Genomic DNA, 25309 nt, shown 5'->3' with positions numbered 1-25309 from the left:
CAGGGTCGCAGGCGCGTCAGGTCTAGCCCTGTGGGCGACCACTTGTGCTCCACGCCACGTGGTTATCGTGGTTTGTACATCCCCTTTGATTTTCTCTGGGGTCATTTTGGTGACCTGTTCCGACTGGGACACCATCTGACCCACAGGTGGAGGGCCACCAGGCCAGGTGCTGATTAATTGCACTTGGACACCACTCAGGTCAAAGGTATTGGCGCCAGAAGCGATATGTGAAAAAGGCTCAAATTTGGCAGGTCACCACGCACATGCCCTTGGGTCCAGGTTTCTCCCGTTCTACCTTGCAGTGCACTGTGCACCACTCTCCCCCTCTGGGCTAAGTTTGGGCCAAATCGGTGACGTGACGATTTCTGGTCAAAATCCGTTGGACTGCGGAAGATGGGAATGAAATTAATAGTGTCGAACATCGGGACACTTATTGGAAAAGTTTATTTGTAGGTTCGTTTTCATGAAAATGGGCATCAACCCCTGATGTGTATTGTAGGTGATTGATATATAATTCAAATTCATAATACACATGTGACAATATATTCATATCAACTCTATAATTTGATGACTCCAGAACCCCAATGGATTGCCCAATATGGTCCCATACCCTCTTTACTTGATTGTCGAAATAATCATCACCATTCCTAATAGTTGCCATTATGACTTCCAAATATGCCAATAGCTTGGATTTGATGTACTACAGACATGGAATAGAACACGAAATAAAATCATAAGCATTGATAACTTTATCACATTCGTTTACAAAAGAATATAGAAAATTGATCCCTGGTTTCTATGGGATTGTAGGCGACGTCGCAGTGTAGAGGAGGTCCTGCCAATGTATGTGCTGGAGCCGTCGCAGCGGCCCTCCTGACATGAAAATTTGTATACAACATTGGTGGTAGCCTCACTCGGGGCCCTGGGCGCCGTGCTATTCCTCATTATCAGGGAACTAATGAGGTTAGGTTTGCAGAATATTCTCAAGTCTATGATGGCATTTCTGTTAGTTGGGGTGACTCCTCTCTTGATGATATTCCTAAGGGCATCACACTCCTCGCGGTACCGATCATGAAAAGAATTATGGTGGTAAACGGTGATTTTCTCCTTGGGAGGGGTGGGCAACTGGGTCGAGTCTGCAAACTGGTCCAGTTTTTTCTGTATGACTTTCTCGATGAGATGGTCTGCATAGCCGTTATTGGTGAGGAGCTGGCGGATACGGTCGAGTTCTCTGTGGATCTCAGTCCAGCTACTACAGTGGGTAAGGGCCCTCTTCACATAGGAAGATATCACGGATATCTTGTATGAAACAGGACATTCTCCCTTGGCATTGAGGCAGCGGCCCACGTTGGTGGCTTTAGTGTAAACCTTAGTCTTGAAGCCCTGTTCTTGTTTAGAGATGTCCACATCTAGGAAGGGGAGGCAACCCTTTACACTGCGTTCACAGGTGAAGGTCAGGCTGGAATTACCTTCAAGAGCAGTAATCATGTGAGGAACCTCTTCGTCGGTAGTAGTGGTGACATCTTCATCACCACTACTACCGACGAAGAGGTTACTCGAGTCAAGTATCTTTAAAAATTCAGAAGTGCCTTCCTTAGTATTGAATTTAAATTTGTTTCTTGATGAAAAGAGCATCCTGAGATCACGAGGAAGGATTTCCAAATCACTTTATTTTGATTATAATGTACACAATCCTGTACTTTTGGGAAAAAATCACTTTTTCACTGTACTTTTTACCAGATTTTGTCATGCTCAGGTACAACACATGGGAGTCAGTACTACCTTAAATTTCCTAAGGTCCCAAGGATTCTGGATCCCAAAGGGTAGATCTTCTGTTAAAGCTTCAATTAAGGACTGCAAAATTTGCCAGAAGTATAATGCACTTGCCTATAATTACCCTAAAGTAACCAGTATGCCTAAGCAGCACATGAATCTGATCAGACCTTTCAATCATGTGGGAGTTGATTATACAGGTCATGTGTTTTTGAGGAAAGATAATACTAATGCTTTGAGTAAATATTTTATATTGATTTTCACTTGCCTTAATATCAGGGCTGTCCATTTTGAGTTGTTGCCTGACATGTCAACTAAGAATTTCATTCTGGCCTTTCAAAGATTTTGTAATCAGTATACTATTCCAACTTGTACAGTGATAATGCCCGATCATTTGTGAAAGGTGGAGACATATTAGAGAAAACTCTCGAGTCGAATGAATTTTTGGATGAACTCTCAAAAAACAAAATCAAACATGTAAGAATCCCAGTATATTCAGCATGGGTTGGAGCAGCCTGGGAACGTCTTATCAGAACAGTAAAAAACTGTCTGTATAAGGCAATTGGAAGATCTAAATCAACATATTTTGAGTTTCTCACTGCCCTTTCAAACATAAAAAATGCCATTAATTCTAGGCCTCTCACTTATAGAGCCAGTTCAGAAGAATTTGAATTTATAACTCCAAATTCATTCCTCAAACTTAACAACATTGGTTCATTGATGTTCAAAGATGAAACTGATATTTGGGTTAATGATGAAAATCAGGAAAATCTTGAAAATGCACTTTGCAAGCAGAATGAGATGTTTGAGGAATTTAGAAGATTGTGGTATGAAGACTATCTTCTGAGTTTAAGGGATCATGCAAAAAATCTTTACCAGAAAGAATGGTCTGACAAGATAAAGAAAGGAGATGTAGTTTTGATTAAACATCCAAATAAACCCAGACCTTTTTGGTTAATGGGAATAATATTAGAGATAATTATTGGGCATGACAATAAGGTTCGGATTGTTAAAGTGAAACAAAATAATGGAGAAATTGCCTTCCATACAATAAAGAATTTGTATCCCATGGAATTAAATATCACTCTTGGAAGTCAAAACCCATCACAACCTTCAGAGGTAGATACTGGAAACAACTCAAATCAAACAAATCCTCAAGCTCCATCTGCAAATAATAGAGATCTCAAACCAAAAAGAAAGGCTGCATTAAAGCAGCGTGAACTTATGAAAAATAAACTTGATTATTTATAAATTATAAATTGGGTATTAGGTGTTGGGTAAAATGCTACACCCTGGTTCTGGGGTGAGGATACACGAGCTTAGGTGGTGGTTTAAGTACTGCACCCTTATCTAAGGGTGAGAATAAAATGTTCTATTAAAGATTGATTAGAGGCTTTAAATCTTATTGAATCATTTGTATTTATATTGATTTGGACACAAGGTTGCGTTGCATTGCATTGCATTTGTTACAAATGCAATCTCTTGTCTGGAGTATATTAGAAATTACGTAAAAGGTGACGTCATGTTGAACTCATTTATTGAACTCTAGAAGTTTAATTTCATTAATAAAATGTATATTTAAATTATTGGATAAAATCTGAATAATTAATCATGTTAATGATCAATTGCTACTGATAATTTGTAGTCTATTGAAAAAATTTAAACATTTGAAATAAATACCGAAAAATCTGGTCGGTGAAAAGTAAACAATGGTCGCGAAAATTATAGATATTGCGTGTGGCCTGCGACCGGATTCATTCAAATACTTGTTCTCGTCAAGTTAAGACGCTTAGAATTTGTGTCAACTGAAACTACAAGATAATCAATTTCGGAGGAACAATTACTCCCAACTATAAAGAGAAACCTCTCTTTAAAACAAAGTTTAAGATTACTCAATTGAAAATAACGGATAAACTTAAAAAGGCGAAAGGGACGTAAGTATAACTCGGCCGAGTTAAAACCGGTCTCTCGAAAATCCGCCTTTTCTTTAATTACATCTAAAATTCAAGAAGAAGGTAAGATTGAACTTTCTCTTTTGAATTAGTTTAACTAAAGTAAGAATTATTTGTTTGGATGAGGAAAACAGATCCTTTTCCAATAATATATATATATATATATATATATACACATATATATATATATACACACATATGTATATATATATATATATATATATATACATGACAAATATACAAACAGCTACAAATCGACTTCCTTTAGGCAAAAGCAAATCCAAGGTGTGTTTTTGTAATTGGCATTAGGAATAACAAGAGCGTGACATCTGTAATCATAGCAAAGAGGTGGTCATTGTCAAAACACCCTCACCAACTTATCTACCCTATGGTTATACACCATGTACAGGGTTTATTCTGATAAAACATAATACAGATAATTATATTTCTGCTTCGTTGTGTACAAGTATACAAGTGCCTTAATTTTGCAAAGTCCATTTCTGTGGACATTAGCTCCGAACACTTACTATGAAATATGCATTGCATATGTGAATCGCGACATCATAAACATAAATTCTAGGCGTATGTTTCACTGAATTATTTTTCATTGTGAGATGGTGGGAATAACACTGAGAGACCGAAAGAGAGTAAGTTGGGTGAGAGAGCAGACTGGATTGAAAGGTATTGAGGAGGCGGAAAAAGAGAGGAAGTGGAATTGGGTTGATAAGTTAGCGCGAACGACTAACAAGCGATGGAGCAAGTGTGTTACTAACTGGACGCCGCGAGACGGGAAGCGTACAAGAGGAAGACCAGACACAAGGTAGCGAGACGAGATAGAGAAGTTTGCAGGAGTGCGTGACAGAGATGGGCGTAGTGGTGCGAATTGTGGAATGCTATGAAAAAGGCCTTTTTTCAGCAGTGGACTCAGGATGGCTGTTATGGTAATGTTCTGTTTTGTACTAAGACGTGGTCCTTAGATTGTAAGGCAAGTAATGATGACTTACAAGAATTGACTCACCCCTGTACTTATCCATCAAATTGAAATTCATAGTCTAAAAGTGGAAGCAATTGTATATTATTGCCATTTGTTAACAGTGATATGAAAGCATGCCCACTATTTTCAATGCACCTTATGTCTCATTAGTGGGAGTGAAGGATAGCTGTTAAACTGACTGTGTACTTCATATGCTGGTACAAGTATGTTATTAGAAATAAAATGTCAGTATTAATAGCATAAATATTGTGGTTGAAAAGACTATATTTCTACAAAATAAATGAGGTTTATACTGTATGAAACACAATATACCTATAGGCTTCGACAGATGTGCTATTTCTAACAATCCCACTTTTGGCCAAAGGGTGGAAAGCTTTATGTATGATCTGGTTAAATATTGAAATAAAAAGTTATTTTCAATATTTCTATGAATATCCCCCAATTAAGAGACTATTATGGCAACAATCATCATCAGTATGCACCATAGAGTGAGGTCTCAAGTAGCATAGGATCAAATAATGTGATTTGGAGCTGGTAGTTGTATTTTTATTTTTCCCAAAGCATATACTCCATTTCCTCTAGAGCAGTGGTTCTTAACCTGGGGTACCTGTACCCCCAAGGGTTACGAAACCTTAATCCTGGGGGTACGAGACATGATGGCCAGTGCAATGGTACTGTATATTTACCATGAGAAAGCATGATGTGCATTCATTGTATCCTACTGATTGACATTTCTAATTTGAAATAAAAAGAATACCTTTGTTCAGTAATTGAATACATCTAATAATTTCTCAGCAAGGTTTGTATCAACAATCCTTTTCACATATTTGCATTGTGCTTATATTGGATGGGGGGTACGAGAAAATTTTCTGAGATAATCAAGGGGTACGGGCACTTCAAAAGGCTAAGAGCCACTGCTCTAGAGTGAAGTACATAAAAGCAGCTATAAGATACCTGCTGTTAATCTGCATTCCAGGTTAATTAAGTTCAAGCCCAGTGATGTCACAGCAAGTTCAATGGATGATACCAGCTTAAGAAACCACAGTGGAAGTGGAGTTATCTAGAATACTAGAAGTCTTGTAGCACTGACTGTTCTGAGTAGTCCAAGGTTGTTGAACTGTCAAAAGCATGAATGAATGCAAGGTGTTGTGTTGGCGAGTGAAGTTTAGCTTCTCCAGGTATCCTGTCCCTGTCATGAATCTCGTTTCGAGGTCATCCTTACTAAGAAAATGATACCAGGATCTTTAGGTAGGGCTTAGGGACTAGACATCTAGAAGAGGAAATCTATCTGCTGCCCCACTATTTCCAAATGGTGCTTTCCAGGACGTGCTCCCATGTGAGGGTTTCCAAGAGTAAGACAAAGATTGAAAATGACAATAAAATCACTCACTATCAAACTTCCCTTCCACTAATTAACAACTTCATTCTTCCACTTAACACTCAGAAGATCTCCTTTAATGGTGTATGGTGAGTAGGAGAATGTGACCCCTGGAAGAAGGGAGATCTCTGAATGCTGCAATCCATATGAATGGTAGTGCAACCCAAGTGGTCTCTCTGTAGTGGGATAAGAGGCACTACAGTTCGGCAGTGGCCTGCATGAATCCACCTTGCTCATCCCACATGGAAAGAAAACTAGAAAAGGTCCCTCACACATGGTCCCCTTAGCCCAACCTAGCTGGAGAGCTGCCCATGGTAAGGTCACCCAAAATGTGGTAATGATAGTGATAATCTACATGCCAAAAGGCTTTTTCCCCTTCATAAAAGAAATAGCCAGACAAACCATACGAGTACATCCATGCCACCACACCCATCCCTTATCCTTCCAACTCCTTGTTTCCCGTTTTAAAATCTCTTAGCTCCCTACCTATTGCCTGGGTTACTGGCTGCATGTTACCATGCAGACAATACTTTAGGGAATGTATGGAGGGCACCCTTATGGACCAGAGCCACACAATATTTGCCAACTCTACCTCTTCTGGGTCCCCCTGTGGGAGTATGGGATTCGGTTGTGTTTCCCATGCATGTTGTAAAATGGAACCAAGTGGATTCAAGTGATAAAATTAGGGGTCCTGCTCTCTATATTTCTGATCTGAAAAGTCAAAGTTGAGCCACAGTAAAACTAAAATTAGGAGTTCTTTGTGACCAAGCCAGGGTCCTAACAACCCTGGAAGACACCACAGTCCAGACAGAACTATATGCAACATTCAACACCAGTGTGGGGTTAGTTGTCCACATTCCACTGCTGTGACACCACCCTATTTATGCATGTTGGGATGTACCATGAAATGGCGGGGTCCTGTTGTGGATGTATCTCTCTTGCTGCATTGCTTTTGACCTGGACATCGGGTGGGAGACAGGAATGATCCTTCATTCATAAGGAGCTAAGATAGAAGAAACATTTGGGTGTAGGATGGTTAGGGGTGAGTGCAAGCCTTGGCTGCCTACCTCCTTTATGAGAGGGAAGAAACCTTTGGTATATGGACAGATTGTGATGCATCACCCTAGTGCTTCCTTTTCTCTAGTTTGTCACATATTAGTACTTGTATGGAAGAAGAAGGGAAATGGAGATGAAGATATAACAGGGAAATTAAAGATCAGACTCGGCAACCGTACATCCAGGATGAAATACGGGGAAGAAGAGCAAGGTGGGCTGGACACTGTGTACGAATGGAAGCAGACAGACTACCAAAGAAGGTGATGGAAGGAGAAGTAGAGGGCAGATGACCAGTAAGGAGACCCAGGTACAGATGGATGGATGGAGTAAAGAATGACGTGGAGAGGGTGGCACCAAGAAAGGACTGGAAAGAATTGGTAGAGGATAGAACCATTTGGAGAAGCATAGTGAAAGCTGTGAAGGGCCGTCCGGCCTGACAACCAACAGAGGGAGGGATGGAAGTGCCATAAGTCTTACCTTGAGAACCTACTATCCTCTCAGTAAGGAGATGAGATGACTAGAGGATACCTGGGGAAATTAACCTTCACTCCCTTCACCAAGAGGATAGATATTCCTATTGCTAAACCATGTTTGTTAAAGGTGCCTTATTTTATAATAACAAGTAGTGGTTTAGCTCCGGCAGATCGAATACTCCGTACTTTAATCACAGCTGATGAACTATGCCCCTGTACCTGCAACAGAAAAGGATTATTGTAATAGCCAAACATAGTGTGAATTATGAATATGTTGGCTTAAGCACCAGTACATTCTAAATACATAATGGAAGAAACACATAAGCAATTAGTATTAAAGTTGTGTACATATTGTGTGGTGAAACAAAAAGATCTAGGACTCTTTTTGTATAGTAGTGAAATTGCTGCCCATGCATTTTTTTTTTTTCACATTTTTCTTTTTGGAAAGTGAGGTTGCCAGGTAACAAATCCCCATTTTATCTTTCCTTTTTAGTAAAGCCTCTTAATACACACAGGGAGTGTGTGGATGGTATTCTTACTGACCCCAACCATCCCAGGCCTTCCTACTGTCCAGTGGCAAAAAAAAATAGAGGCCCTAGTAATGGTGTTACAGGAGACTTAAAGAAGATGACAACAGGTGCACTTTTTCTTCACACCATTTTGCCCACAAGACAAGTACATGTTTCAGTATTCCCATGATTAAAGAGCAAATACAGAGAAAATAAAATGGAGGGCATACCATACGCAAGAGGTGAAGTAGATGGGAATGGATGCGCATGCGCAAACCACGAAGGCGTGAGTCAGGTGTACCACATGCTGAAAGTTCAACTCCACGAATGCTAAGATCCACCAGCTCTTGTGCAGTGCGATGCCAGTCCTCAGGGTTATGACATGATGGTTGGAATGTCTGAACCTGTAGATGAGGTAAAAGTTAAAGGTAATTCAGATGGTCTAACACACTTTTACCAGGTTTTAGGCACAAATAAATAAATGTCAACACTTCTAGAGACATTTCTAAGTAATCCTAATGCACTTAGTATAACAGAAAGCAGACCTTGTGAAAAACCTGACAAGAGCACATAAACTATATGGGGACAATATTACAATGAAGAGGTGGTCATAGAGACGGTAAAGGAAAGGAGAATAACAGAAGGTAAAATGGATAAGCATAATTTTTTGAGTCTCCGGTCATAGTTTTCCAAAGATGAATGTAAAGGTAATTTTAACAAATGAAGACAAATGAATGGTAACTCATTTATAGTTCTTATCCTATAAATTACAAATAAGTAACTAGTCATAGTTTTCCAAAGATGAATGTAAAGGTAATTCTAACAAATGAAGACAAATGAATGGTAACTCATTTATAGTTCTTATCCTGTAAATTACAAATAAGTAACTATTGGCACATAATACTGCTGGGGAAGAAATGTAGCACAATTTTCATGTGGCCAGCTCTCTGTCCAACTCCACTCCCTTTCTCACAATGGAAATAAGCGTACATGCTTTTTGTGTTATCCTCGGCAATTTGCAATTATTATTCCGAACTATGTGTTCTTGTCATTATTTGCACTTCATGTACATTGATTCATTGCCAAATAAAGTCTGTCTATCTATCTATTCCTCATTTCTTTCTCTATCCAACCTTGTATCCCCTACCATATATCTTAGACATTTCATCTGAAGCTCATCTAAACTTCTCCTTTCTGCCTCTCTTAAATTCCAAGCCTCCGCCTTAAACAGTGTCATAGACATAATCATCCCTTCATATAATCTTCTCTTTGCATCAATTCCCAGCTGCCTATTTCTAATCAAACTTTTCAATCCCTCAAGATATGTACTTGCTTCCCTTACTCTGAAGTTCATCTCCACCTCCCACTCCTCCATCTCTTGCCATATGCAACCCCAAATACTTAGAATTATCCACTTCTTCCAACTTGCTCCCACCCTCTCCTCTTGTACATCCCATCATTTTACTTTTACCACAATTGCCTTTAACTTTCTCCTGTTGCATACCCTCCCAAACTCCGTCACTGCCTTAATCCTCCTTTGGGTTAAAAATATGATACATTGGTTAACCCATAGATTTCGACCAAAATCATCAGCTCGGCCAATTTTACCCAAACTTTCCCGATGGGGAGAGTCGTGCACAGGGCAACGTGAGGTACATGCAAGGAACCTGGACCCAAGGGGATGTGTGGGGTGGGGGCCCAGTCAACTTTGAGGCTCTGGGTGGACTTTTTGCCTTTCTGCCTCTGGTGCCTGCACCTTTAGCCTCAGTGGTGCTCAAGTAAAATCTACAGATGGCCTCATGCCCCTCGACCTATTATTGAGATGTTGGCCAAATCAGAGCAAGGGTCCAAAATTACCCCCAAAAATCATAAGGGAGTCTTTCACAGGGCACTGCAAAGTACAATCGTCTGTTGCATTAGTGTTAGGCAGTTTTTATATCACTGGTTTATAACAATCAATGATTATCAACTTTGCGCGAAAAAGTGGAGGAAATACAGACGAGGTTGTCAGATAGACATTGTGCCGCTCGATGCTATCTTCAGATGGAGGTGAGAGTGTTGACATGTTTTGAAGATGAGTGTCAGGGAGATGATTATCTTTGACGTCCATCTTGCAAGACCACCCCTTTCAGCTGTTTGTCATTAGTCCCGGACACTTTTTTTTCAGTAATTCTCAAGCGTCTCATATAAGTTGCAGATTCGTGTAGACATACATCCTAACCTGCTAGTGTTCATCTACACGTGCTACTCAGTCTTACTACGCAAATATACCTAGTCCTTACTAGATTTTTTTTACTTTGATAATATGGTAGATGGTCTGAAAAAAAATCTTTAATAGCCATGTGCATATCAAAATTTCAGTGAGGTCACAAGAAACTTAAGATGGAATACGTGAAGGATGTTAAGAAACAGTTTCTCACATTAACTACTGGAATAAAAAGAAAAAGAAAAAACAATCCAGGCAGAAAACTTAAACAAAACAATATTTGGTCATTGGAGATACATAGACAAGAACCCATAAGCCCAGCTTCATTCCTATTCCTGTTTATTACAATTTAGCAAAAAAATATCAGATTCTTTACCGTGTGGGAGATGCGTATGAATTGGTGAGCTCGCACTTTAGGATCAGCGTCTTGCAACAAGTCTGCTGCTAGGGCCGACAGCTCCCGCGTGGGCGCCGTGGCCGGAGTTTCTACTGTCACATGTCCACCACCACCTCGTACATCCCACACCTGAGCTCGACTTACCTACAGATATGGAAGGTAAACGTCAGAATAGAACCCTACAAGTCAGTATAAGCTCATGTGCGCTTTTACAAGTTATAACACATGAGCATAAACGAAAATAAGGCTAAGTTTGATCGATGGCGACGACAAAGAAAGAGGATCTAACCATCGTAGTTCCTTCCTTGCACATTCCAGTGAAGTAAATGAACATAGGTAAATTCATAATACATTCAGGTAAATTAGAAGAAAGAAGAAATAGAGGTGGCATTATGTTGTGCTCAGATCAGAGGATAAAACTGAGAGAAAAGATCTCACTACTTAGGACGGGAGAGTAGTGAAATGTCATGGAAGGAAAATTAAAAAGAAAAGGGGCCTGAAGGATATCGAGTCGCATTTGTTTCTCTTGTACTGATGCATTTGGAATACCATAAAAGAATGAGTAATTTGATTAAAAATTATCAATAAATATAAAACCATGTTCGGCTGACGACGACAAAGACAAGGACCTCTTTTTTCCCGTACACAAACTAAATACAGATATTACTTGGAGAAAATTTACCTCCTTCAGAAAGCGATCAGTCGCCTTCTCTTTCCTCTTGGCTGACCTAGCGGCTCTCTGTGCTTCCAGAGATCGCAGCAGCTCGATCTCTTTGCCAAGGAGTGCAACCAGAGCTTGCTTTCTTTCAGGGCCCTCCAGAGTGCTGTTGATGTGCGCGGCCTCCTTCCGGTGCCATTCTTGAAGGCGTTCGTACAGTTCAGAAAATGTCAACAAGTGCTGCCGCTTCTGCTTGCTCTTCACCTCTTCGCCCTGCAGAGCAAAAGGACACTTGTATGTTGAAAATGTACAACCAATGAAAGACTGAACGAAAACAGACACTATAATACGAACAACCTCCCCCACACACACACACAAAGGATAAGATATTGAAAGGAGGACAAAATTAGGGAATATCACTTTGAGAACGAGAGTAACAAAATACCATGGGAAGTGAAAAAAGAAAAGGTACTTGAGAGATAATGAGAAACATAGCTTTAGATAGATGATTATGTGTGTTTATGCAAATGCCGTTATAGTAATATATATCCAAATAGAATTTCACTGCCCACTCTGATTACTCTTACTTTTATATATTTACCTGTTTTGGTCTTGTTTATGTTCGGTTATATATTTGGGCAAATTCACTTGTTTTGGCATTTTTCCCACTCTTTGAAATATGTAGACAATGTTCATTTGGTAAGTAAAGATCGCCATAAAATCACGTTGACGCCATGAGTAACTTATTATCATCATTAAAGCTAACTATCTTGAACTTTGGCATGTTTACCATCTTTGGTAGATGCTCTTTGGTAGATGCTATTTGGTGACTGATGTCGGAGGGCCGAGGATCTATTCTTTTACCGTCTTGGTGATTGTCACTTTGTGTGGTGCAGAGATTCGTGTTCTCCTGCAGGGAGGCTCTCTGCAAATAAACATATGAATACAAAGGAATGCATTCAATGAAATTTGATTCTTACAACGTTGGACTTTGTTGGATAAGGAAATGCAGATATGAGCCTTTTCATTTTAATTTCTTGGCCTGTCGTCTCAGAAGATTCTTTTCTGGGGAAATATTAGGAAATTATAAAGGCTCGCAATATCGCTATCGACTTGACTTTCCTTTGCCATCAAAGTTCAGCTGATCCAAATCAAGATTAATAATGCATTAAAAAAATCTTTACATGTGACATGAATAATAAAAACTCTGAAAATTGGAAAAATATATATACTTATTGACATTCTATTTTTTTCTATAGTAATACTATATATCTAAAGTAATGGTACCTACTAAAATATCTCATTCCCCCTTAACCATCCAAACATGGCCCACATAATATGTGCAAAATATATCCCTAATTGTTATTCTTGCATTAAAATACAAGTTTGTGCACAAAAGCCACTTTATAAGGAACTATTTTACATTATATAGGAATAACTTCCCAACGGCCGAAGGTGTGATATCTGTAGTGTCCCAGTGCGACATGGCTCAGGTCTAGATGTTTGCCGTAATAGTACTTAGGACAAAATCTTAAGATTTCCGAAAATGACACATTCGAGTACACACACGTCTCTAGTCACGTAAGAAAGTAGCTTTTAAGCATGACATTGAGCTTTGACAGGAGCATGTTCGTGTTTCCCACGTTTCAACATAGGTTGACTTCATAAAAAATTCGCTAGTAGACAGCGACATCAATCAGATAATTGATGTCGCTGTCCACTAGCGAATTTCTCACGTAGTTACAATGGCGAAGCGTGAAAGGGACTTGTTCCGGTCTTTACCCCCTCCTACGGGTGGACTTGGGTCTTGGGTGAAAAAGGAAATGGGGTCGCAGAGAGTGATCTTTCCTAATCTCGGGAATCAGTATGGTTCCGAGTTCCGAGACTTTTAAGTCTCAGTAGTCGAGAGGGTTAAAGCACTGCACAGTTGTCTTAACGGCCCCTGAGCGGTAGGTTCGAGTCCTGCACGCGACGTCCATAAAATTATATGAGGTGACTTGTTAGCCTCTTGCCTCCTATCACACTACACTGTAAACAGCCCCTTACCTCTGTTGGGAGACGTTAGGGGAAACCCTAGAGGAGGGGCCACTGGTCTGCCGTTCTCTTCTGTCACGCAAGAGGCAGAGCAGAAGGCAAGTGTTCGTGTGGTAGGAATGTACTAGACTCGCTTCGTTTGTGTATGTGATGTCTGAATGAGGCATCAGGGGATCCTGACAGGGCGCAAACGTACGTATGTATTAAGGCTTACCACCAACAACAACGTTTTCATCCCCGTCCACCTCCCGAAGGTAATTTGAACTCGGGATCTCTCGCAAGTGTTTGTGAGTCAGGCCATGGAGGGGATCGCGAGGAAACTTACGAACTGCGCTAATCTGTCACAGTTAGAGTAAAATGCCTTACTATTCGCTAAAACAATATAAAGTCCCTGATACCTTATCGTTTGCATTTACATTCGCATTTTGAGTTGCTCACGATGTGTTCTATTCCAGTGGCACTCTCTGTCTTAGCCAGCATGATCTTTGCACATAAGGTAAAGTGCACACTAGAGTACACCAGGCACAAACAAGTCATCACATAGCAAAGGTCAAAAGATTATGAAAGTGATGTCAGGCACAATAATCCTCACCCGGGAGCAATGTTTTTGACAACACACACACACACACTTTTTTTTTTTTTTTTTTTTTTTTTTTTTTTTTTTTTTTTTTTTTTTTTTTTTTTTTTTTTTTTTTTTTTTTTTTTTTACCTACCCGCTCTTCAAAACTATGTATTTTCATTCTTCTTTTGGACAGGATTATAACAATGATATTACATTCGTCTTAGTTTGAAATAAAGTAACTTTTTAAACCATTGGTCCACATTTTCGGTTATCTTAATTTTGACCTTGATCCAAATTATCTCAAAATTCATTTGGTCGATATTGAGACTACTGATCACCTTTTCTGAGACTTTTATGCCAAATGATCAATTTGTATCGTCGCAATGTTGTTCGCAAACAAACAAATTAGACCAAAATTACCTCCCTGCCGGACGCCTCATTAACGAGGTAACATTACTTACTTCCTCTCCAAGAGAAATATTGTTAGGAGTGTCTTCCTTGGGTGGTGTGGGCGTGACTACAGGGGCATGTGGCGTCATCACAAGGGGATATAGGTCAGATGTCTGCGTGGCAGCTTCAATATTTGTTTGGACACCCAAACTCCGTTCACTGTATGTTTGTATCCCTCGTGAGACTGACTCAGGTCCTTATATCAAGGAAAAAAAATTTCACTTAATACATGAAATCAAGCCTAAATACTTATTGTTTACGCCTGCAAAAACACTGTTGTTGATGTGTTCACTCTTGACTCCAAAAAGTTCGACAGAGAACCCCCACGTACTCACCTGGTTTCTGTGCACGACCTGACTGGGTCTGTGTAGCTGCATGGTGGTAGTGCTTCCCAGACGTTCGGTGCCGATATCCACCCAGCCAATCCTTGCACCCCTTGCTCCACACCACCTCCACCACCACCTCCCGCACCGTTCCGTCACCTGAAGCATTAACCTCGTCAACGCGAGTCAAATATTCGCGCGCACATTAGCTGCCTGATACACGATGATGCATCACAATATACGCACATTATAAAATATGAGGTTACAGTTGTTATACTTGTTCTCTTTAATCCAGAATGTTTGTAACCAATGAAAAAAGTGATCAAGCCTGTTCACAGAAAACGGAGGTCTTTCAGCTACAACTACAAAATAAATTTAATCGGAAAACCGATGCTGGCATCCTCATATACTCACTTGCGCCTCGTGACGCCTACGTAGGCGTCATCGTATTAAAGGGGACACTTTCAAGCTTTGACTAAAGGGGCATTTAGACGGTCAAACTGTTTGACAAACCCGGTTTGTCAAACAAGTGTTTGAAGTGATGTTTGACCGTGTGAATTGGGTATTTGATTGTCAAACACGTTCGACAAACGTGTTTGGCGACCAAATACCCCATTCACACGGTCAAACATCACTTCAAATACTTGCCTGACAAACCGGGTTTGTCAAACTGTTCGACCGTGTAAATGGCCCTTAAGAGTAGTCACTATGTAACAACCATCTCATGCCTGTGGTTCCCTACGAGAATCGACTTCTTGGTGTATGACACTATGCAACTGTCGCAACCATTTGCCCCAGTGGGGTCAGCTCAAGGTCCCCTTCCCTCTGACATCAGGATGTGGGACCCCTTGTGGGATTTTCTTCCCATAGCGAGTCGAAAAGACAGAATTTTGGGAGGAGTGGGAAGTCTAGCAGAGTGGTCTATCGCTCGCTGTCTCTTACCAAGGTACATTAATTGCAAATTATTTTACAACACCAGGTTATTGATTCGATTACAACATATGATTACAGCTGCCATTCCAGGGCTCAATCCCAGAAAGACGATTGAAATAACCGTCCCTCTCGGTCCGAGGGCTGGGGGCACAATTATACTCTACCAGATCACAAGAACGCAATGAAAATAGAGCAAGTCCACTAAATCAACCAGTCACCGAGACCAATCGATCCGCAGGAATGACGCCATCTCCACACATCAGGTCAGTAATCTAAATGACATGTATAACAATCTAACTGATCTAATTATTAATACACATAATACATTTATCCCCCTAAAGTCAATACGGAAAAATAGTAATACTCCCAAATGATTGACGGACAGATTGAAACATGAGATCGGAATGAAAAGAGGACTTTACGTAAAAATGAAAAACGGGGAATCACACCTTAGATCAAGATATAACGAAATGGCAAAGCTGGTTAAAAGGAATACACGTTCAGCGAAACGTAATTATGAAATCAAGGTTGCCAGTCAAGCAAAATCCAACCCAAAGGGTTTCTTTCACCTCTATAGAACAAAAAATAAAGAAAGAATAGGACCAATTAAAAACGATGAAAATGTCATGATTTAATCGGAAGAAAAAAATGAGTGAGGAGTTTAACAATTATTTTCTATCGTTATTTACTGATGAGAGGTTAGATAAAGTACCTGACTGCGATCCGATTTTCAGAGGGGATGAAGAAAGTAGTGTAACTAATATCAGCATTAGTAAAGAGGAAGTAGTCAAGCAGATTGACAGACTTAAAGCTACAAAATCTCCGGGTCCAGACGAAATTTTTCCAAGAATGCTTAAAGAGTGTAAATTTGAAATCTGTGACCAGTTAACAGAAATATTCAATAAATCGGTAGACACTGGTTCTGTTCCTACTGCTTGGAGGCAGGCAAACGTTGTTCCTGCTTTTAAGAAGGGAGATAGATTGTCTATATGCAACTACAGGCCAATCAGTTTGACATCGGTTATAGGAAAAATGCTTGAATCAATAATAATATATAGACTCAGAGAACACATTGAAGGGCATAATTTAATTCGTGTTTGACAGCATGGTTTCTCCAAGGGTAAGTCATGTGTGACTAATCTTCTATCCTTTTACACTTAGGTATATAAGGCGGCAGACAACAATGAAAAATTACGATGTTATTTACCTTGACTTTAGCAAAGCGTTCGACAAAGTGCCACACCAGAGACTACTAAATAAAATCAAAGCCCATGGCATAGGAGGAAAAGTGTTAGAATGGATTAGAGCTTGGATTAGTAACAGAAAGCAACGGGTCACCATAAATGGAATAAAATCTAGGTGGGGCAATGTTACTAGCGGGGTTCCCCAGGGCTCGGTTTTGGGTCCCTTGTTGTTCATTATGTATATAAACGACTTAGACGAAGGGTTAAATAGTGATGTTAGTAAGTTTGCGGACGACACTAAAATAGGACGCCTAATTAGGTCAGGAGACGACGCCCAGATTCTGCAGGATGACCTTAATAAGCTGTTAACATGGTCGGTGAAGTGGCAAATGAACTTCAATATCTCTAAGTGTAGCGTGTTAAACGTAGGGCTACACAACCCCGAAAATAGATACAGCTTAGATAACACGTTTTTAGAACAATCTGAGTGCGAGGGGGAATTGGGAGTTCTGGTGAATCCGGACCTTAAAAGCGGAAAGCAGTACATTAGCGCCAGAAATAAAGCTAACAGAGCATTAGACTTCATTGCTAGGACGGTAACGAATAGAAATGCAGAGGTAATTATTAAACTCTATCTAGCAATAGTTAGACCCATCCTTGACTATGCGGTACAGTTTTGGTCTCCGTCCTACAGAATGGACATCAATTCACTAGAATCAGTACAGAGAAGAATGACCAAAATGATACAAGGACTCGGAAATTTGCCTTACGAAGAGAGGCTTAGGCACCTAAACTTACACTCTCTGGAAAGACGCAGAGTGCGGGGTGATCTAATAGAAGTGTTCAAGTGGATCAAAGGCTATAACAAGGGTGATGCAAACAAGTCATCATAATAAAACAACAGGGCAGGACTCGCAGTAATGGGTACAAACTGGACAAATTTAGATTTAAGAAGGAAATAGGCAAGAATTGGTTTACTAATAGGGTGGTCGATGAATGGAATAAACTTAGTAACCATGTAGTAAGCGCTGAAACTATCAGTTGTTTTAAAAAACGATTAGACAACTTTATGGATGGGGATGACAGGTGGTGATGGATACGGAGCTGCCTAGTGTAGGCCTTATGGTCTTTTGCAGTCTCCTTTATTTCTTATGTTCTTATGTTCTTAACAACCAAACGCAAACAGATCATCTTTCACAAAGCTGAACTTGTCTAATCAGATTAATTATGTAGTTACCTCTGTATACAATGCCACATTATTCCACTCATATGCATATATAAACCCATCCGCTTGATCCTAGTATACTAGAATAAAGTATCTATGAAGTGCCTTACTTATGCAACCTTTTAAGTAGCTTTATCTTTATGGTACATTTTTCCATTACAAGCTATAGTCAGCGCAAGGAGAAATGGCCGATAAGGCGGGGCTAGGAGATTTCCCGGTGTTGCCACACATGGGCATCCATGGCGAGAACGTGCGTGTGGATGCAATGTTTTCTGAATGCAGTGTGAGGGGGGCGGGGCCAGAGATTAGATGTAGCGGCAACGTCGCTCTCTCTTTTCCATATGCCATGTCTAGACTCGAAGAAACGAAACCTTTGCATAGAAAACATTGCTTTGATTTTTACCTCAGTGGTGGTGTGTGACAAAAATTATAATATAATCATATGTGGCAACATTATAAAATCATAAAATAGAATTATAAAATAAAATAAAATTATGAAATAATTAGATGTGGCACCACAGGGGAACTCCCAGTGCTCCGCCCTAACGGCCAGTTCTCAGTGCAACGGGTATAACTTATTCTACAAAAACATAACATCATCAGTCACATGGTTCTACAAGACAATTCCACCAAAACCTAAATCGTATACCATGTTTATATCCTCTTATATACAGCACACAAATGTCACCATTTTAAACCTTTTCCTTAGTACCACGGTGAAATCTAAAGAAAGAAAAAAAAATCGACTGAAGAATACAAAAGTGAACTGACATGAACGGTGCGAAGTGGAACTACTTGTATTATCTGCCACATGATATATTAAGCAAATACGCCGAGGGAAATGACCTGGAGTTTACTTGGGGTTACTGTAACAAAGAGCTACTTACTGTCCATCAGGGTAACCGTGATAACATCGGGCGTTGGCGGAGGTGGTGTGCTAGGTGGCAGCACCAGTGGGTACCCCGGACTTGTTGATCGGACACACATGTGGACTGTTGCATTGGCAACTATGTCCAGTTGCGTTAAGGTAATCTCATCATTTAATACTATGTCATCTAAAACCAGCTGAAATGTATTACATAGAAGCAGAGTTACTGGGCAATGCGCTGAAGAAGAAGAAGGGAGAAACCTTTATCAGGAGAATAACAACACATCGCTTGTCTTGTTTCATCTTATATCTAACATTCACCAGTCATCGACTTCACCTAGTGACAATGTCTGGGTTCTCCTCTGCCTCTTGATTGGTGCTGTCCTCTGATTTCAAATTACTGTCATTCCCCGTGGGTTGTTTTCCCGCCATTGGTCAGTTAAAGGATTTGTCCGACCTATTGAACTATAACAGGTCGGTCCCTATGTTGTCATGTCTCAGAACCTGAGCATGCTGCGGATCAGGTGGGCGGAGTCCACCGGTGATCAGAGCCGTTACCTGCGATGCCCACATGGCATCTTCGTATCTCTGATTTGTATTGTTAGGTGGTGATGAGCCTACGCCACGAGGCGCAGAGCAGTATGCAGCCAAAGTCGTCACTTTTACCCTATTATACCCCTTGGACTATTGGGGTTGGTAACAGTCATTGCTGGGAATTGGAGAGGGATATGAGGTTCGATCCCACAACTAAGCAAATAAGAGACCTGCACGCTATCGATTACGCCACCAGCGCTTAGTCGTGAGGAGCAAGGTAAAACGAATACTATAAGGTACGTTGAACACCCCCCCCCCTCCGCGCACCTCCACCGTGACGTCATAGGAAATCCAGAGGGGGAGAGAGTGAGAGGTGGAAGAAAATGTAAACTTTAAAGAAAACCATCTGTATGTATGGTAAACTTTAAAATTACACTATGATGTTCACATAATATTGAAATTACTCAATATCACTTTCTTATCCTCAAATTATATCAGTATCTGATATATGACCGCCAGAAAAGTTATAAAAATATTTTCCATGCTTTCACATGACGAGTTATTAGATGGGATGACACGTCAATTTATATGTTGACCAGGTAGATGAGGAAGATACCATACTGTTGATATACACAAACTAGCTGAATATAAACCCAGTAGTACATACATACATATACCAAGGCTTTTTCCCCCTTTCAAGGGAGGTAGCCAAAAAGGGAAAGGCATAAAAACACTCCCACCCATTTCATCCCTAAATACACTCCACACTCCTCCCACCCTCCCTCTCATCTGAGCACCTCCTGGATGACGGGTCATCCCTGCACCTTGCCCACCGCCCTGGGTCAGAAGCAGTGTCGCAAGACACAGCACATCCACAGCAAGTCCGCTTCATTTAATCGGCGACCCCCCCTCTCCGTCCCCCCTTGCATATAAGGAGAGGACGGGGAGAAATCCCTTCGGGCTGCGTCAAAATTTGCTCACACATACTACCTCACCCCCCACCCTCCGCCCATTCCTCCTCATGCAATCACAACATCATCCATATACAACCATTCTCCACTCACCTCTGTCTTCCGTCCTCTCCCTTCCTTCCTCAACAGACATTCCCCTCTTCCCCAAAGCCCCCTTCACCCCATCCATCCACCTCATCCTAGGACGTCCCCTCATGTTCACTCCCTCCACATCTGCCTTCCATACCTCTTTTACTAGTCTTTCTTCACTCATTCTTTCCATGTGTCCGAACCATCCTAATATTCTTTCATCAACCCTATCTCCCAGCTCCTTTTTCACCCCTGTTCTCCTCCTCACCTCCTCATTTCTCACTCTATCCAGCCTAGTAACCCCCACCATACTTCTAAGACACCTCATCTCAAACACATTCAAACTCCTTCTCTCTTCTTCTCTTATGTTCCACGTTTCTGCCCCATACAGTGCTGCCATGCAGAATGTCTGAAAAAGGGAGGTCAAGTGATGATGGACTGGTTGGTGAGGTTATTTAATGTTTGCTGGAGAGAGGGTAGAGTACCGGAGGACTGGAGGAGTGCCTGTATAGTTCCTCTTTACAAGGGAAAAGGGGACAAGTGTGAATGTAGTAGTTTCAGATGGATTAGCTTGTTAAGTGTAGTTGGGAAGGCTTATGGGAGGATCTTGATTGAGAGGATTAGGAGAGGAACAGAAGGAGTAATTGGTGAGGAACAGTGTGGATTTAGGACAGGTAGAGGTTGTGTAGATCAGATCTTTGTGGTAAGACAGATATGTGAGAAAGCTATAGGAAAGGGGAAGGATGTTTTTTGGGCTTTTATGGATCTGGAAAAGGCTTATGATAGGGTAGACAGAATGGCACTGTGGGAGGTTATGCAGATTTATGGGATAGGAGGAAAGCTTTTGGGAGCTGTCAAGAGTTTTTATGAGAGTAGTAGAGCTTGTGTCAGGATTGGAAATGGAGAGAGTGAGTGGTTTGAGGTAAAGGTGGGACTTCGTCAAGGATGCGTTATGTCGCCCTGGCTGTTCAACTTATACATGGATGGGGTGGTGCGAGAGGTGAATGCAAGGGTAGTGGGTCAGGGATTGGAGATGGTTAAAGAAAATGGAGAAAAGTGGGAGGTGAGCCAGCTGTTGTTTGCGGACGACACTGCGCTTGTGGCAGGATCGGAGGAGGGATTGAGGAAGCTGGTGGCAGAGTTTGGGAGAGTATGTGATAGAAGAAAGCTAAAGATAAATGTGGGTAAAAGTAAGGTGATGAGATGTACAAGGGGTGAAAGTGGCAGTAGACTGGAAGTGAACATTAAGAGAGAGCGACTGGAGGAAGTGGATAGTTTTAGATACTTGGGTGCAAGTGTAGCAGGAAAAGGTGGAGTGAAGGTGGAGGTAGAATGTAGATTGAGAGAAGCGAGTAAATGCCTTGGTGGATTAAAGAGTGTAATGAGGAATAGACATTTGGGAATGGATGCGAAGAGGAGACTGTATGGAGGAGTGATTGTGCCAACAGCACTGTATAGGGCAGAAACCCAGTAGTAATGACACATAAAAGCATCATATGGTTTTTATTATATTACATTTTGGATTTGCGTGGGGCGTAGATTTTATATGTAGACCTTTATCTCCACCAAGCTCAGTCATGTTTTAACCGCATTCTTTAGTCTGTTTATTTGCAATTGAATGAAAATTTCAGGAAATGTTGCTAATAAATAGTTACTTTCAAAATGACGGCTGCATACATATCCAAATGACCGAGTATTGTGTGTGCCACATAATTCAATCCACTTCTTTCTAAGTTATCTTTGGGTAGTGAAAAGAAATGTATATTTTTATCACCTTTCAGTCTAACGGCATTGCATTTCTGCACTACACAAACTGTTGGCATTTTTATATGTTATTTGTCTACCTTAGCTACCCCTTTAATCAGAAGATGGAGCTTCGCTCACCACACTGGTGTGTGAGTGACTGACAGCTCTCGACCCGCGGAACCCTGGTCTCGATATTTCCGTTGACGTCATCATCTACCTGCACAGTGGAGAGGTTTTCTGGTTCTCCCTCACTCCCCCCCCCCCCGCTAACGTACCTTATAGTATTCGTTTTACCTTGGTCTGGATAATCTTGTATATGGATATAAACCAGAGATGAAGATATGTAATAAGGACAACACAGGAGGCGCGGAACTGACCACCGATAGAATCCGCCTAACCAAATCACATCGCGTGGACAGGTCACTTGACAATACAACTCAGACATTCCAATGGCGAGACGCCAAACCACAGGGCACGGCTACAGTTTCCTATCGGATAACAGGACCAACCCGGAGGTAGGAGCCAGAGCCCAGACACCGCCAGCTGCAAATCGTAAGACCAACTATTGAGGAAGACCTAATTTTAAACCGATCGACGATAGTGGTGTGTTACTCTCCTACCAAAGGCTCTTCCAGAGTTTTGCGTTTCCTTCCCTCCATCCCTTCGTCTTCCTGCCCTATGATCATGTCTTCAAAATATAGTATCTAAACTGTTTTATAAGTCTTTACAGGCACGAAGAACTTCCTGTACAATGACCTCTGACCTGGACGAAGGGTAGAGGAACTTTCGTAGTGGTGCTGACGATGCGGCGGAGTTGCCCGAGCGGTGCGTTCAACTCCCAGGCTCGGGTCAGAACGCCCTCGTTCCTTACCCCGGCCCTGACTTCCGCCTCAAGTTTCACAGTGACCACATCCTCACGCCGCGATCCTACAACGCCCACGCCAACCTGCAATAAGGGATAAAAGAAAAGTGAAAGGAGTAAGAAAATGACGAAAAGGAAGCATCATGTTACAAAGGTAGTGTTTATGTCTACTTGATAAGTACTTCCTGGAACATAATTTAACGTGAGTTACAGTGGAACATGTGCACTACTAATTATGCAAACAGAATACATTCATGTGGCGGAAAGTATCTCCTGGAGCCTAATGTTACGTACGAGCGTTACCAATTCCGTAAACTAAATGCATGCTGATCAACAGGAGACAGAGAGAGAGAGAGAGAGAGAGAGAGAGAGAGAGAGAGAGAGAGAGAGAGAGAGAGAGAGAGAAGCACACACAGATACACACATACACAAACACACACACACACACACACAGAGGGGAGAGAGAGAGAGAGAGAGAGAGAGAGAGAGAGAGAGAAAGAGAGAGAGCACACACACACACACACACAGAGGGGAGAGAGAGAGAGAGAGAGAGAGAGAGAGAGAGAGAGAGAGAGAGAGAGAGAGAGAGAGAGAGAGAGAGAGAGAGAGAAAGGGAGAGAGAGAGGGAGAGAGAGAGAGAGAGAGGGGGGGGGGGAGAGAGAGAGAGAGAGAAATAAATCATACGAAAATCGACTAAAACATATGAATCTGTTTTCCCTAAAAAAGCGTAGACTCAGAGGTGACTTGATACAGGTCTTTAAAATTCTAAAGGGAATTGACAACATCAAAAGTGACAAAATTTTTACATTGAATGAGAATCAGACAAGAAACAATGGTCTCAAACTGTCCGGAAATAGATTCAATTTGGAAGTAGGTAGAAACAACTTTGCCAACCGTGTAGTTAATGAATGGAATAAACTTCCTGCACAGGTAGTGCAATGTAGTTCAGTTCAAAGCTTTAAGAATCATTTAGATAAATACCTAAGTAAGATGCTGTAATGATTATAATTTATCTTATATTATTTGTTTTTGTTTTGTTATCATTTGTCTGTCTGATTTTTATTTATTATTAGTTATATGTCAATTTATTATTATTTACTATTTACCTGTTTGTTTATTATTTAACTATACCTATGCATTTATTTATGTATTTTATTTGTTATTTACATTATCATAGTTTTTATTTATTATTTTATTATTAATATGATTTTTTTTTCGCATCCGACCTAGATATGGATCAAAAGGTCTCCTGTCGGCATGCTCCGCCTTTGTAATCCTTTGAGAGAGAGAGAGAGAAAGAGAGAGAGAGAGGGGGGGGCGGCGAGGGAGGGAGAGAAAGGTAGGCCTTGGTGAGAAGAGGGCCCGCATAGTGGATAGATCCTTGGCAGACAAATAGACCTATATCCTGTTAACCTTACCTGATTGGAAGAGTGATTGCTTTTCCAAGGTTCTGTCTCCTCCCCCTGCCATACATGCCCAGTACTTTCTGCGCCTAATAATTTGGCACTTTCATTCGATCTGTCGTTGACATCCTTCTGACACTCACTGACAGATTCATGTACACCCTGATGCGCTGGACTTATTGTGGACTCGAGGGTGTTGGATCCCTTATGAGTGGCGTCTTCGTCCCAGTCGCTGATGATGAGAGACGCCTCCAGGTCGTTGCTCGGCTTCTTGCTCTCGTTGTGCTTGTCGTGGTCGTTTGTCCTCTTGTGGCTGCTGTTCTGTCTCTTCTCATCCTCATCCATCTCGGCTTCTTCGTTGTCGCTCTCCCCCACGCCTCTCACCTCCTCCTCACTCGTTGCTTCACCATCCAACGACATCGTTTCCTGTAACAGTTTTGAATGGTTTTCTGTGTTTCAGTGAATAAGACGTAAGGAAAGAAGGCCCATCAACCAAGAGTAATGTTTCTCCTTATCATTTTTCCTCCATGTAAGTTGTAAATGTTGTTACCTCGATTTTCAATGACTGGACACCCTGAGTCCAACAAATCTGGAAACACTTGGGGAGGTAACTCTGCAGACAATCTTTGTGTTGTGTTTTCAATAGGTAGAGCTCAGTGGTGTGCTGTTTATTCACGTGGTGGAGCTCCGTGTGCTGACCGAATCCCCTCTCCCCTTGGCAAGATCTCAAGCAGCATCACACGGAGCTC

At 41.2% G+C, this 25309-nt stretch overlaps 1 protein-coding gene across 2 annotated transcripts; it reads right to left on the bottom strand.

The window, feature by feature from the left end:
• Positions 1-25003, bottom strand: LOC143040966 (IQ motif and ubiquitin-like domain-containing protein). 2 transcript variants are annotated; one of them, XR_012967764.1, is made up of 11 exons: positions 24576-25003; positions 23059-23241; positions 18995-19172; positions 14778-14924; positions 14454-14638; positions 12187-12321; positions 11421-11669; positions 10718-10882; positions 8366-8539; positions 7631-7845; positions 1-384 (listed from the first exon to the last, which is right to left on the bottom strand). XR_012967764.1 is itself a non-coding variant. In XM_076212405.1 (10 exons), exons 1-10 carry the CDS (start codon positions 24978-24980, stop codon positions 7759-7761), a joined length of 1908 nt encoding a protein of 635 aa, XP_076068520.1. In that variant the 5' UTR covers positions 24981-25003; the 3' UTR covers positions 3980-7758. The 2 variants fall into 2 exon arrangements, 1 of the variants encoding a protein (XP_076068520.1); XM_076212405.1 differs by lacking the exon at positions 1-384 and having other exon boundaries at positions 3980-7845.
• Positions 25004-25309: the final 306 nt, after the last annotated feature.

Source organism: Oratosquilla oratoria, chromosome 30 (assembly GCF_046742065.1).
Source record: "Oratosquilla oratoria isolate Oo_2021 chromosome 30, ASM4674206v1, whole genome shotgun sequence".
NCBI lineage: Eukaryota > Metazoa > Arthropoda > Malacostraca > Stomatopoda > Squillidae > Oratosquilla > Oratosquilla oratoria.
This window is presented reverse-complemented; position numbering and strand designations above follow the sequence as displayed.

Coding starts and splice junctions, on each gene's coding strand:
- LOC143040966 (XM_076212405.1), bottom strand. CDS start 24,980: ATGTCGTTGGATGGTGAAGCAACGAGTGAGGAGGAGGTGAGAGGCGTG. Junction 14,925..18,994: donor CACGGTTACCCTGATGGACA/GTAAGTAGCTCT, acceptor TTAATGCTTCAG/GTGACGGAACGGTGCGGGAG. Junction 11,670..12,186: donor AAGAGCATCTACCAAAGATG/GTAAACATGCCA, acceptor TTTGCTCTGCAG/GGCGAAGAGGTGAAGAGCAA.